Source organism: Vidua macroura, chromosome 3 (assembly GCF_024509145.1).
Source record: "Vidua macroura isolate BioBank_ID:100142 chromosome 3, ASM2450914v1, whole genome shotgun sequence".
NCBI classification, from domain to species: Eukaryota; Metazoa; Chordata; class Aves; order Passeriformes; family Viduidae; genus Vidua; species Vidua macroura.
The window spans coordinates 46228233-46242917 of record NC_071573.1 but is presented as its reverse complement, the minus strand read 5'-3'; the positions used below and the strand labels follow the sequence as shown (position 1 = coordinate 46242917).

Below are 14685 nucleotides of genomic sequence, written 5' to 3'. Positions count from 1 at the left end.
TAGCTTCCATTTAGCTGGAAGCAAGGGTTAAAATAGAAAAGAATCTCAATCTACAAATCATTACTAAGAGAATGAATGATACATTTCCTTACCAAAGTGGCTTACTGTGGGAAACACTAATGACAAATGCCTCTCCTGTCTGGCCAGAGAGGGTACGCCCAGTCTTATCCACAATAGTTCCAGAAACCTAAATATCAATTCAACACAGAGAAAGGAGAAGAATTAAATGCACAACAGAATGGAAAATTAAAATGGATGAACTGCTATAACTCAAAGTAGAGAAACCTGTGCTCCACTCAAAGTGATGAGGCACAACTCAAACAGAAAAATTAAACCCTTCTCACCATATAAATGTTTAAATATTTTTATAAGAGAAAGAAGACTGGTTCAAAGTTTTTGTCTTTCCCTCTCTCCCTCCTCTGAGTCAAGGGGTTAAGTTAGAAATGTAGTTAGCAAAGATCATATACTGTGATTACAGCTTAACAAGAAAATCAGTTGATATTAGGTGGGGATAACTGAAACAAGGTTGGAAATGACAAGGTGATATATGAAGTATTGTAAGAGTTCAGGAGCCATAAATACCACTGACTTCTAAGAATAAGAGGTGGTTTGGACTGTGACCAGCAAGTCAAGGAGCCCTGCCAACTTGACATGGGTGAAGAATTTACCATAAGGAAGACATCTTACTTCCTGCTCAGAAGCCCACCAACCCAATTAAAGAGCAACTGCGCAGCCGTAATGGATATTCAGCTGATTATAACACGAAGTGGGCAGGTAATGATTATGTATTATGCCTCCTTAGAAACCGCTTGGATATGTAAAACCTTTTCTGTATAGACAGCAGGAGTCTCCAACTCCTCATGCAAGTCTTTGGAAAAGATTCCACATGTGTCCGGAGCTGTAATAAATACCCTTCTTTTCAACTTTAACTAGTTGGAGAATTGTTCTTTCCATGCTTCACCTCCTCAGGGGAGAAGAAAGAAAACAAAAGAACGGGGAGAAAACTACTCTGAACCATCCAACAGCCAGGTAGCATGAGTACCATGGTATCATTCTGATGACAGCCTCTGAACCAATCCACAGGGTTTTTTTGTTTAGGCAGCTCTCAGTAGTCACCTTCTCTTCACATACCCATTTAAGTTATTTCAGGTTTTAGGACTGCTATTAAGTTGTTTGGTTGTGGTTGGTGGGAGAAGTGGGTCTGACCTTACTCCATTCACCAGAAAGGAACATCAAATGTTATAACTTAGTAGTGGAAGTATAAGTTTTAACCTGTATATTCACCCTTCTTCTGCAGTATACAGAAAGAGATGTACAAATAATAAATAATGTCTTGACCCCAACTATCAACTATGAAGTCAAGAATTTGGGAGGCATCTGGATGAGCCAGGAAAGGCTCCTCAGATATCCTGGTTCTGGCCAGGATAAGGTTAATTCTTGCAGAAGCCAGGAGGGGACATGGCTAGGACAACAGAGTTTATACCTGATCATTGCCAGGACAACAGAGGTTCTACCACATCATTGCCAGGTGTGGGAGAAGAGAGATTCTCCAGTGAGAAGGGGTTCTTTCCAGTGGGACAGAGCAGTGGTATAACACCAGCTCCGAGCCAGTTCTCTCCAGTTTGGGACACACTGGTCCCAAGCCAGAGGGAGCAGTCAGGGTGGCGTGGGTGCAGTCAGGTTGAGCTCCACAGTGAGCATCTTTGCATGGGAGTCACTCTTTTCTACACTTTTGTTATTGATATTGTTGCTGTTAGAGTTGCTTTTCTTATTGCTGTTTCCAGTAAACTGTTAGTACCTCAACCCCTGATCTTTGCCTTTTGGGCTTCCAATTCTCCTCTCCCTCCTGCCGCAGGGAAAGAGAGAGGGGAAGAAAGTGGGGGAGCAAAAAATACTGTGCATGATTTGGAGAATCTCAGTGAGGGCACTAATTTGCAGAGTACCATTCCTACACCACAACACCAGGTCTAAAAGCCTTTTTTTCCAGAAGATGGAATGAGTCTAGAAGACTCCATGCGAAAGTAAATCCACTATTTACTCCAAAGCATGCTTTCATATTGATGCCACTTCCCACCTTCAAAATACTCAGTCAAGGAAAGTGATCAGTGGAATCTTAGAAAGCTGTGCTAAGGTTTGTAACTTCTCAGCATAACTGAACAGAGAACAAAGAATGAGGAACCAGGCTAAAGGACCACTCTGTTCAGGGCAATGAAGACAAAAAGCCAACTCAGAAAACTCCCTGTGCTAACTGGTCAAGTACTAAGTTGTGAACACAGAACTTCTACACAATGACACCTCCAAACCAGTCTTTACTGTTCTAGAAGCTAAACTAAGTAACAAAAGAGACTTTTACGAATGCAATTTCCAAGCTCATTTGCAGTGAAGCAAAACATCAGAAGCTATAAAGAAAAAAAATGGAAAAGGCAGAGAACATTGCTAGGCTATCACACAATCCCTGACGTCTGCACTTTGAATGCTGTGTTCTATTGTCATTCCACTCTGACTTGAGGAAGTAGAAAACAAAAATGGGACAGTAATGAATGAACCAAATAGAACAGCTAAATAGAAGTGGACTCATCAGGCTGAAAAAAAGATGATTAAAGGAGGCTCTCACAAAGGACTACAAATGCCATGACTATGCAGCAAAGGGAACATAGAACAGCTGCTCATTATCATTTTCAAGAGATAAATGGCAAGACACAATAGAAGTTATCAGGTGGACGAGCCAAAAGTAAGCAAACTTTCAAACCAGCACATTCATAAGCTGTGAAAGTTACTGGCAGATTATTTTGTAAATGCCTGGGTCCCACATAGGTTTGAACACAGATGCAAGGAAGGAGTAAATGCATTCAACAAAAGCCTACAAATAGACACCAACTGCAAATCAGAAAGCCTGGACTGCAAACTGTAGAAAACCGGAAGAATACATCAGAACTTTTAAAACAATCTTATTAATTTTCTGTATTTCTTCCAATGCATTCATGAACAGTAACTATCAGAAGAAGAACATCAGAAAAAGAATATGGAGTAAGACAGATTTTTCCGACTTCAAATGGCCACTCTTTCTACTTGAAAATATGTCAGAATTTGCTTAATTTCCTCCTTGAAGCACTGGTTCCTATTGCCCTCAAGACAGCAAGCCTGAAAAAAACCCCCATGATTAGACCTTTTCTTGTGGAAATACACAGAATGAATACACACTGGAATAAAGTCATTCCTTAGACTATGGCTTGATCTGCTGAACAGAGCTATCCAAGGCTGATTTGACAAAACTGTAAGAGGTTTTACTTTCACAATCATGTGGAAAAAAGTACATTTCCAGTAAGCTAATTTCCTTCATTTCAAAGCACTTTAATCAACTGCCATCTCAGCTAGTTCACAAATAAAGCTTATGGATATGTAAAATACTGAAATATACTTACAAATATGGGTCGGGAAGCATACTCTTCCTCAAACAACATCTGGAGTGCAAAAAGAGCTGCCTACAGAAGAATACGTTGCAAAACATTAATGATGCTTTGAGAGTTCTTCATATTGTTCATTTCTTTTTGTTTCTGTGGGTTTGATGCCCTTTTTATTTATTCTATGGCTGTTTATGCAACTTGCTAGCTCATACTGCCTGCCAGAATTTCCTATACTCAGGAAGTTTTACCTTTACCCACAGCATATTCCAGATGTTCCAAAACACGTTTTGGTAACAAGTAGAAAGGAAGCATCACAGGGAAACCAAATAAGACCAAGACTACTCTGAAACCCAGATCACAGCAGCATGTGCTTCTCCCTCATAGTTGCAGCACAATCCCCACCCCAAATATGGTTGTACATACTCTTCCCAGGACACGTTCACTGCCCTTGAGTCTATTTAAACATGTAGTTTCCAAAGGGTTCCAACCACCACAGATTTTTACAGTAAGAACTGCAAGTGATTCCTTTGAAGGTCCTGAAAATGTCCTCCCTCCTTAGGGAAAGAAAGTCACCCCTGAACATGCCCTTAGCATTATGTTAAGCCTATAGGCTCCTAGCCAAACCTCCATGATGACTGGTCAGATCTGCAAAGGGCAAGTGATGTCACTGCACACGTTATTCAGTCTGCAGCAAAAGCCTAAAGAAACACTGTGTACACATCCAGCCAGACTTTTCCACATAAAATCACAAGACAGTTTTAAGTACCCTAACAACTCCATTCCCTGTGCTGAGCAGTTATTAGATAAAGAAAGAGGTGGCATATTTCAACATTTTATTCCTTCTATTTTACCTTTCTAATCTTCTATTCCAAATTGTTCTTTCTTAAAACTGATGGCAGAGTTCCCCCGCAAAAGACACCTTTTAACAGAGCTGCCTTACAAGCCTTCCCACACCTGAAACCAGATTTACTGGACATTCCCTTTCCAGTGGACATCACAAGCATCCCTTGGACAGATATGCTTACAGTGAAAAATACAATCAGAAGCATTTGGAGATGTTGAGCAATAAGTAGAGCTTCTGGGAATAAGAGGACAGCTGGCACAGACAGCCAGAAAGATACAAATGGCCCATATTAAGAAAAACCTTCTGGAAAAGGCTGATTAAAAACCATCTCCTCACATTCTACCCACTTGCTATCAACTGAGGAGTCTTTTCATGTATTTACTAAACAGTAGCTGATACCTCAAAGAATATTGTCATGGATTTCCTTAGGTAGTACAGCAAATACTTACATTAGTGTGGTGGGGTTTTTTCCCCAGAAGTCTCACCTTAGCATTGGCAGTGTCAAATATGGTTTCCACCAGTAAGATGTCAACTCCTCCATCCAAAAGTCCTTTGGCTTGTTCTGTATAGGCCTCAACCAGTTCATCAAAAGCTGTAAAACAGGAATTATGTTAATTTCATCTGGAGAAAAATCTTTCAAGACTACTGCCTAAGTCAAATAACTTGATGGTTATAAATACTTACTTATGTTCCTGTAATCTGGTCTCTCCACAGATGGTGACACAGACAGTGTCCTGTTTGTTGGACCCATGGCTCCAGCAACATATCTCCTAATTCCTAGATCAGACACAAGAGCGGAAAAAGACCCTAAACTATTCACCTCTGGCTATACAGTGACAGTCAATGTAAAATACCTCTGAGGACACCAAGACATGCATATCATTCAAGGATGAAGAACTACAAAACAGGAAACTCTTGTCCCAAATCTGGAGTTCAGTCAGCACAGGATCATCCAGCACAGCCAACTTTTTTATCTCAATCCAACAGGATGTTCAATGTATACTCACAGGACAGAAGAACATTTCTGAAAAGGTCAGCTATCTCAATTAACTTTTCTTCTAAGAATCATTTGTCTTTAACACAAAAAACTTCATTTAATTAGTTTAAATGCACAGCATAGAACTGTCCTTGCATTTTTCACTACATAACCTTATTTGGATATTCTGGCATGTGTCATAAAAGCCCCACTTTTTAAAAGCACGTTCCAAATCTTACTTTTTTATTGCATACTATGAATCACCTCAGTAAGGTGCTATCTGAACAGCAGCAGCACTGTTAGGCTGAAATACAGTTTGATTGCAGTATACAAGCAGAAATGAGTCTTGAAAGACAGCATTGTCTACAGCAGTGTAAATGAGCTCTAACCCATCTCACATAATGCCTGGAAGGCATCTATAGAAATGAAATGAAAGTATTAAGATGATCCCATTAGTTGCCAAATAAAGTTAAACCACTAGACAAACACTAAGATTAACTGGTAATCCACATTTACATACAATCAGTTATCCTAGTTCTGGAGCACAAAGACTTGTGCTGTACAAACCTAAGGAACTTCTAACAGTCCCTGCTGAATTTATTTTCTCTAAAACCCATCTGAAGATGCATATCACTTGCAGTCTACACCAGGCAGGCACAAGACAGTTATGCTGAAGAACACCTTAAGGACCAGATCCTTCAAACATAATGAAATTAGTGTGTTATAAATAGAGGTACGAAATTGCTGTTACAGTGCCTAACTTGCAAACATGCACAGCATCATTTTATGTCCCCGTAATGTAAACCATCAAGTGATCCTCTAGTTAGCAACATTTCAAAGATTGCAGCATTGTCAAAACTACAAACAAGTAAAAAGTTAAAATAATACTAACCTGTCTCAGCAGTTACAGTGTCTGCTGCTTTTCTGGCCACCTGTGCAGAGACTCTGTTTAATCGATATGCCTGGAACAATTACAGAAAATTACTGAGCAACCTTTAGTTCAGTCCAGGGTAACTCATCATCAAAGAAACACAACACTTGCATCCAGCAGCTTGAAGTACACTCCGAAGATTCCAAGTCACACAAGTATGTATCAGCACTATCAGAAGGCTTCAAAGGAACAGCTCGATATATCTCAGCAACGGTTATGTGTGTTGTCCCACACGCGCCCTGCCTACTGCTGCTACTCATAAAATCTCATTCTTTAAGGTAGTAAATAAATCCTGCTGAGATCAACAGAAGCTGAAGGACAGGACTTCGATGGCAAAATTAGCCTACTCTTAAGTCTACTTTTTATACAAGGAGAGTATTTACTTTCATATATTTCCTCAAATTCTCAAAACAATACATGACAAAGAATAGGTACAATAAACACAAACTAGAAAGGACTTCTACATACACCAGCACAAACAACACATAAGAAATATCCAAGAAAAAAGCAGTTCCATTGTGGCATTGGTAAGTTGGAAGGACTGAAGCAAAACATCCCTGTTCACAGAACTGAGGGATCCTGTGAATGCTCAAACAAAATCTAGGACTAATTATTATTGCCTGTACCTCTGCCGACAAGAAGCACACTATCTCTGTGACACAGCAAGTGCAATTGTCCACAGCAGCAGAAAGGAGCTATGATCCCATCACATGGCTCAAGAGGCAGCATGCAGCCAATAAGCACAACACCAATGAATCCTGGGACTAATATGATCTTGGTTGTTAGCACATGATTAATATTTTAATGTGTAAATAGCTTAACATTCTTACCAAATGCTCAAGGCCGTAGTCAGCCTGTGCAACTCGGGTGCTGCTGAAAGTGTTGGTTTCAATGATGTCAGCGCCTGACAGCAAGTACTCCTGCAAGACATGAAAAAAACAAAGCCTGAGGTATGGAATGCAAGTAACCCAAATACTTTGACTCATCCAGTTGACAAAAAGTCACAAATCATTTCCCAATTCAAAGCTGATCAAATTCTAAAGGCTTTATTCAAAAGCACAGGGTCAAAGCAGTAGAAGTGCTCCATGTAACCAATTTTCAGAATGTCAGTGTCAGCCACACTTTATATTAATACATGACATTTATACAGTCATCTCTGCCATGGGAGCACATTCTGGATTTCTGCACAGGGATATGGTCAGAAGCAGTCCAATCACCTTCAGCAAGCAAGGGCTGCTGTGGGGCAGTCTCAGAAAAGCCCCAGATTAAACAGAAAAGATTAGAAAATTTAAGTGTTCTGAAGAGATTTGTACAGCACAAGAGCACACTGGGACAGAACACAAGCTTAGGAGAATTATGTTTTGTGCAGATCTCATTTAAAGTTTAACTAATGACTAAGATTCACAAAACATTTAAGACTTCTGCCCCATTTTGGTTGTCTAATTCCCACTGAAGTAAACTGAAATCACTGCAAACTTAAACATTTTTGCAGATTCTAGCCTGTATTTGTATAACCTCTATTACTTGCCCTTCTCCCTAACTCATCTTTTTGATGCCTTTGAACCCTAGCATGATCATATTCAAGGAAATTAAAACATTTGAAGTGCTAACTAATCAAAAATACTGATGCCACTATTGAACATAAACCCCTCAGATTTTCCTACAAGAAGCAGATGAACTCATTGAGTTCAAATAAAGCCTTGATCCAAATGACAGCTGAAAATAAATTTGCCTTAAAACATGTTTTGCTGCAAACAAATATGCTTTCTCTCAACTCCTCTTAAAAACACACAAAAAGAGCTACAAATAGATATATGAAAATATGTAAGTTCTTACACGTCAACTAATAACATATTAATTTTCTGAAAATTCTCGAAACATGTTAAACATATAAAAGCCCTCCAACTTTACTGTCTACCACCACAAAAGGAAATAACATACTCAAAGTAGGTAGTTAATTTTTGCCTTTGAAAATACATCACATCTCTTACCTTTGAATCTGACTTTGACTTTGCCAGTCAAGGTACAGCTAACATTTACTTTTTAAGCTACTGATATCTGTGAGATCTAACTCACTGGGCCATTAACAAAAAAGAAAAAAAAAGCCCAAAAACTAAACAAAATATTTATTTGTAGAAATATTTTCATCTATTATTGCAAGCTCCTTCTGTCCAGTTCTCAGAAGAAATAACCCCTGGTAGCTCTGAAATATGAAGTCACCACCATTTGCTCAGCAACAATAGTTGCTGCAGGGATGGAGACCACAAAAGACAGTTCTTTTATCACACTCTTCCTAAAGCACCTATAACTGGCCATTACAGAGATAACAACAGGTTACTTGGTTTGAGTCAATACATACATTCTCAAGTCACATCATTATTGCTCTGCTAAACCTGCCAAATTCAACTGTTAAAGCAGCTTACCTTATTAAAACCACAAATTATTATAAATTCCAAGGTTCATGAGCACTACTGCTCAGTTGAACTCAATCTACAAATACTTCCTTCTGAAATTTTTATAGGTCAAAGACTGATTCCTTCCAGCTCATCATTCTTAAAATCCAAAGAATGGCAGTTAAAACTTCATTAAAAATACAGATCACCTTCCAAGTTTAACTAACATAAGCCAAATATGATTCTCATCAATGAAATACAGATTTTGTCAATAAATAATTGGAAAAGCCCACAAGAGATGTGAGGTTGAACAACTGCAACACTGTTCAAGCATTCCAATTTTTACAGTAAGACCTATGAATACATGCAGCTCAATAAATACAAGAGTTAGGATGTTGTTTTTTAAAGTCTAATTGAAAACAGGAAAACAATGAAATCTGTTTGCAAATTCCTAATCATCAGCAAATTAGACTGTTTTATTCTCTGGGACACACATTAATATTCTAGGGAAAAAACAAGACTGTGGAAGCACATACACTCATTAGGAAGCTCATATGCTCATTAACTACACAGCCTGCTTCAGGCTGCCACATTTAACAGCTCTTTAACACACAATTATAGAAACACATCTAGAATTCAGGTATGTCCTACTTAGATGCATTTCTAGTGCTAGCTGAGAATAAAAAGAGAAAATAAAAATTAAATAAAACAGAATCTACAATTAATAGAAATACATCAGGGACATAAAGTCAAAAAGGGATTTAAAAATAGCACTGCCTGGGTGACATCAGGAATCAAGACAAAAATGCTGTGCTCACACAACCAGAAGAGTCAAATCTGCTCATTCTTTTTCACATGGCTACCTAGCACTCTCTTCCCTATCCCGAAAAGACAGTGGAGAGCCAGGAGCCGGTAGTACGGAAAAGGAGAGCGCAGAGAGCAAGTTCTCCCTCTTTTTCTTGTCAAGAGACAGAAACCAGAACCACCTACCTTGTGTATGTCACAGATAATATCAGGCTGAGTTATACTCAGAAGGTCATTATTGCCTTTCAAAGGCTTGGAATGATCTTTAAATTCATGCCCTCGGAAATCCTCTTCTGTCAGTGCATGTTGCTGGATCATGGTCCCCATGCCCCCATCCAAAACCATTATCCGCTCCTGCAGAATAGATTCAATTTCATCTTCCACACTTTTCTGGGGATCTGCTGGAAAAAGATAAACCCAATATTTAAGTCATTCTGAAATTCCCTATCTATACACATGGCCAACCTGAGCTCTTCCCATTCAAGAATAAAGTAACTAATCCTCTACTGAAATCAGACACTAACTGGCTTACTTCACCTGCAGTTCCAATCACCTGATGTAAGGTAACAGCTGCATCTACCTAAGTACAATTAGGCTCAATTCGTCCTTTACCTAAGGACAGTCACCCACGCATAGTCAACCACAGAAAAAAATAACAGAAGTTCAAGGGCATACATGAAAATCTCTACATAAACTCGTTTCCAAAACTGAAAAGTGTGATAACTTTTACCCCAGCAATGCTTGAGCAGCAATGTCTTGATACCAGACACCACACTGTAAGTGGTACACAAGCACAAAGTGGAAATTAGTGAACATCATTAAAAAAACAAATACCCACATCTACTCTAATTGCCTATATTGTAATGATAAAGAGAAATAAACTGAGCAAACAAAAACAATTTTTCAACTGAGTCGTAAATTCCCTTAGGATTACAGTAGTAAATAACAACTTGACAAACACCAACATATGCCAACAGATAATATCAGGCTTTACTTTCTTTTGCACTAAAGTAACAAGATACTCTTTTCCTCTGCAGTAATGCCAGAAGAAAATAGATAGGGCAAATCACACAGTTAATTATAAGACACTGAGCAGGGTAAATCTAACCATGATTGAAACAAAATACTATAGACATTTCAGCACCATCATTAGAAATGAAGATGAAGTACTTCTTCAAGATCCCAAACACAGCCATCCCAAATATTAACAAAAAGCTTAATCTGAGGCATTAAGAAAACAAACAAACAAAAAACCCAAACCAAAAAAACCCACCAAACTCCAATAAAACCTCCAAGACCATCACTAAAGTAATTCTACTTTTTCCCTTTAGAACATACACAGAATCATTTCAGAACGCAAACACACATACAGAATCACAGAATGAGTCAGGTTAGAAGGAACCACAGGGGATCATCTGTCCCAGCCTCCCTGATCAGGCAGGGTCATCCTAGAGCACATGGCACAGGATTGAGACCAGGCAGTTCTTAAATATCTCCAGTGAGGGAGACTCCACAACCTCTCTGGACAACCTGTTCCAGTGCTTGGTCACCCTCACAGTGAAGAAGCTCTTCCTCATATTCAAGTGGAACTTCCTGTGCATCAGTTTCTGCCCATTGCCTCTTCTCCAGTTGGTTGGCACCATTGAGAAGTGCTTGGATCCATCCTTCTGGTACTCCTCCTTTAGATACTTACAGGCATTGATAAGATTGTACATATAGCAAAATAATCAAACAACCTCTTTACTAAAAATCCAAACTACAAGGGTAGGACCCCACTGATGTTTCACAAACATGTGAATGATGTGCTATTCCTCACCTGTTTTGTTCATTCAGCTTCATCTCACTCTAAAAGACTTGTTTTGCATTTAGGTTATGAACTATCATCAAAGCCCTTGTAAAAAAAAGAATGATTTCCAAGATACAAAAACATCCTCATGTCTCATTAAAACTTAACTTACTATTACACGCAATGGTACTTAGAAATCACTGGCAACTGCTAAGTGATTTGACTTTTTTCCTTCTGCATTTGTGCAATGCATCTTCTGTTTTAACATCAGTACTGTTAAAAAATCAATGTGCTGGAGAGAAGCTGAGGCTGTGAGGAAAGCGTTGCAAGGTTACGTTTATACCAACACTCTGGAAAAACAGCCCTAAATCAGAAGTAGGCTCAGCATGACGAGAAGTCAAAGAAAATGTGCTCTCTGACAATTATGAAGCATTTGAAGGCAGATTAAAACAACACAAAGTAAGCCACCCTTGCTTCAAGTTGGAAGTTTTAACACCACACAGGCAGGCTCAGCAGGTTCTTACATAAGAGCTTAAATCTACTCACATTAAACCATCAAATTATTCATGAAAATAAAATCAATCCTTGAGCTAAAGGCTTTTAGAAGCAAGACACGAAAAACTGTATCTGAAAGTAGGTCTGCAGTGCAGATTGCCAATGGAGTGTAACTCATGTGCTTCCAAGAGCCACAGCCCAGTGACACACACAGGCACTGAAGCTCACTGGTGCTTTAAGGAGCCTCATCCACGCTGGGAAGCAAAGATTTACGCTTTGTTTGTAATCCTGCACCTCACCTGGTCCATCTTGCTTTCTCTACTGCTTGCCTCACTGAACAGAAGCAATGAGCAATCTATGGTTTTCTGCTCATAGAAGCACAGTGGATCCCTGCCTCATTGCTGCAAGAGCCTTACTCTGAAGTTTTCAAAATCTGTGCTTCTTCAGCAGCATCTCAAAAAGCTGCAGGAAATAGGGTGAGAATCATGAGAGTGGCCATCAGTGCTTTACAGAGGGATGCAACAGCTCCAAGCCCACCAAAACCCAATTTACTTGTCCTTGCTATGGATAACAACTGACTCTTCTTCCATAGGAGCATGCACTACTTGAAGTCATGCCCTGGCATATTGATGATGCAACTTCAAGTTGAAAACAAAGTCTGCAGACGGGTCCAAAACACTCCAGAAATAAAAAAAGATTGATTCAAAAAGCCACGCTAGAAGTGCTGAACTCTGTCCTTGGAACAAAAGCAGGGAGGAAGCTGGGAGTCAGTTCTACTAAGAAGTACCATAATCTTAATTTAGCATTTAGCTCATGCAATTCCCCTCTCCAGCACTAAAAGGGTGCAGAATATTACAGAATAAAATTAAAAAATGTTTGGATAAATTCCTAAGCAGGGAAAAATCAGGTCAGTCTTTTCTTTTTTGTTGATTTTGCTTACGTATCCTACTCTTACTTCTGCTCAGCCAGGAGCTGGTGAAAATTTTGTTTAATAAAGGTTACTGGTGAGCTTTGGGAAATGGATATCCTTTTCCATTCAGAAGTGTCCAGGAAAATAAACTGCTTCTATAGCTATAACAGAAATAGAAGGAAACCAGCAGTGGTAACAGGACCCAGGACCAATAACCTTGATTTTACACTCCACTGAAACTTAAAACATAAAGCCCATTACCACAGAGTGTTGCAGGGCTAGAACTAGTTTAGAAGACCAATCCAAATGAACAAAAATAACAGCACTGGCTTAAAAGTCAGTGGGATACAGAATGCAAAATAAAAAATCCTAATACCCAACTTCACTTCCCCAAGGTAAACAGTCTTGAAATCATATGAACAAGGGAATTACTTGTCTGCAACAGAGAAATGATCTGAGTTACAAGAACTTATACTCCTTGTAGAGCAGCTGTTCACCCCTACAGTCATTCACTAACAATTATAAACTTCCCCCAACTGCAACCTTTCATTTTTCACAATGTAAGCAACTAAACAGTCAGGGTATAAGGTAAGATGATGTTCCTTCATCTCCTTATCCCAATCCAATCACATACAGGCCATTTGTGCAGAATTGAAGGGATGTGTGTTTTCCACAAGAAAGAGGACTTCAAAGATTGCAATTTGCTCTAAACCAAACTTTTGTGATGCCTGCAATGCTTCTCAAAAGGTATTGTTTTTTATTACTGATGCACTTCCATCACAAATTTATTTTTAGTATGAAATAGTCTGGTATACAAGTACTTGGAAAGGAATAAAGGATTAAAAGTTGTTTCCAAAGCCTTTATAAAGGACCAAGCCAACTGTGACAGTATTAAAGTATTTTCATCACATTCATGTGCCAGAACACAAGCAGAGGAACTACACAGGCACTTACAGGACCCGCTGCTTCCTAGGTTGACCAGCTCCTCTTTTCACTGGAAACAGGGCCTCTCCATATTTGCACATCCAAATTCAACAAATCAGCATTCCCCCCAACAGCTCCAAGCACAAGTCTCCCCATCATTCAAAAAATGACTGTGCAGCATGCAGAATTTACAGTATTAGTACCTAGAAAGGATGCTCTTGCTATCAGCGTGCCACAGACAGCTCATGATAACCTCAGCATTATTTGCTACTCAGTTAATTAAATTGTTTTCAACTGAATGCCCACTAGCAACAATAAGAGCTTCATGAACTGTAGCAACAGATGCTACACAGGTTCTCTGCAACAGTGAGCAGCAGCACCCTGTTCCTACATTATTTGCTACCCAACCTATCCAAAGAGAGAAGTATTGGCTCTTACCACTTCACCTTGGGAACCTATGTGCACCTTGCTAATATTCCCATGTTGGCACCTGCCTTATGAACCATTCAGTTCTTACATAATAGACAGACAAGATCCTTATGTACCCAATGCAATTACAAAGTTAGTTTGAGAGGCAAACAACCACTACAAAAGTCACTGAATTTTCAGAATAGCAGCTTCTTGTTAGCTGTGCCCACTGTCGCAAGCTAAACATGCAAATCCCACATTTAGAAAGCTGTGTTATAACCACAATTGTTTATCTTCTGACATTAAATTGTCCACAACACATATTCATTATAGGCAGGACTCACAAGAAAACAGACCTGCATGGCCTCACTTTGTGGGATGCCCTGCCCCTCAAAGGCTAGGGGGAAACATTGTGCTCAGCTTCTCCATAATGCACTCCCGAACCCAGGTCCTTTGCCTCGCTGCCAGAGGGACACACCACCACCTACTGCCTCCTGCCCACTCACTGGGGCTCCACAAATACCTGTCACACAATCTGTGCTTCTGTCTATGCAGAACTTCTGTCCCACTGCCACCACTTCTCAAGCTGCTGCCACAACACCTTCACACTTTCCATTTCCAAACCCACTCGGTTCTGCAGCAGGGCAGTCGCTAGCCCACGGCTTGGACCCCAAGTGGCACGGGAGAAAGGGCAGGGCAGGGCAGTTCACGTCACGTCAACATCCTCTTTGCCAGAGGAACCTGAAGAAATCTCAGGCCACAGAAGCTGGCTTCAGAGTCGGTGCCGAGCGGGACTGCAGGCCTGTTTTC

General features: G+C 39.7%; 1 protein-coding gene across 1 annotated transcript in view; it reads right to left on the bottom strand.

Annotated features, from left to right (window-relative positions):
- Positions 1–14685, bottom strand: part of MTR (5-methyltetrahydrofolate-homocysteine methyltransferase) — a 50521-nt gene that overhangs the window by 35146 nt on the left and 690 nt on the right. Inside the window, exons 2-8 of the mRNA XM_053974164.1 lie at positions 9539–9750; positions 6986–7075; positions 6117–6186; positions 4933–5025; positions 4734–4840; positions 3423–3482; positions 93–187 (exon numbers count right to left, since the gene is read on the bottom strand). Of these exons, the coding sequence (XP_053830139.1) occupies positions 93–187; positions 3423–3482; positions 4734–4840; positions 4933–5025; positions 6117–6186; positions 6986–7075; positions 9539–9750 (727 nt within the window). The remainder of the gene's footprint in view (positions 1–92; positions 188–3422; positions 3483–4733; positions 4841–4932; positions 5026–6116; positions 6187–6985; positions 7076–9538; positions 9751–14685) is intronic.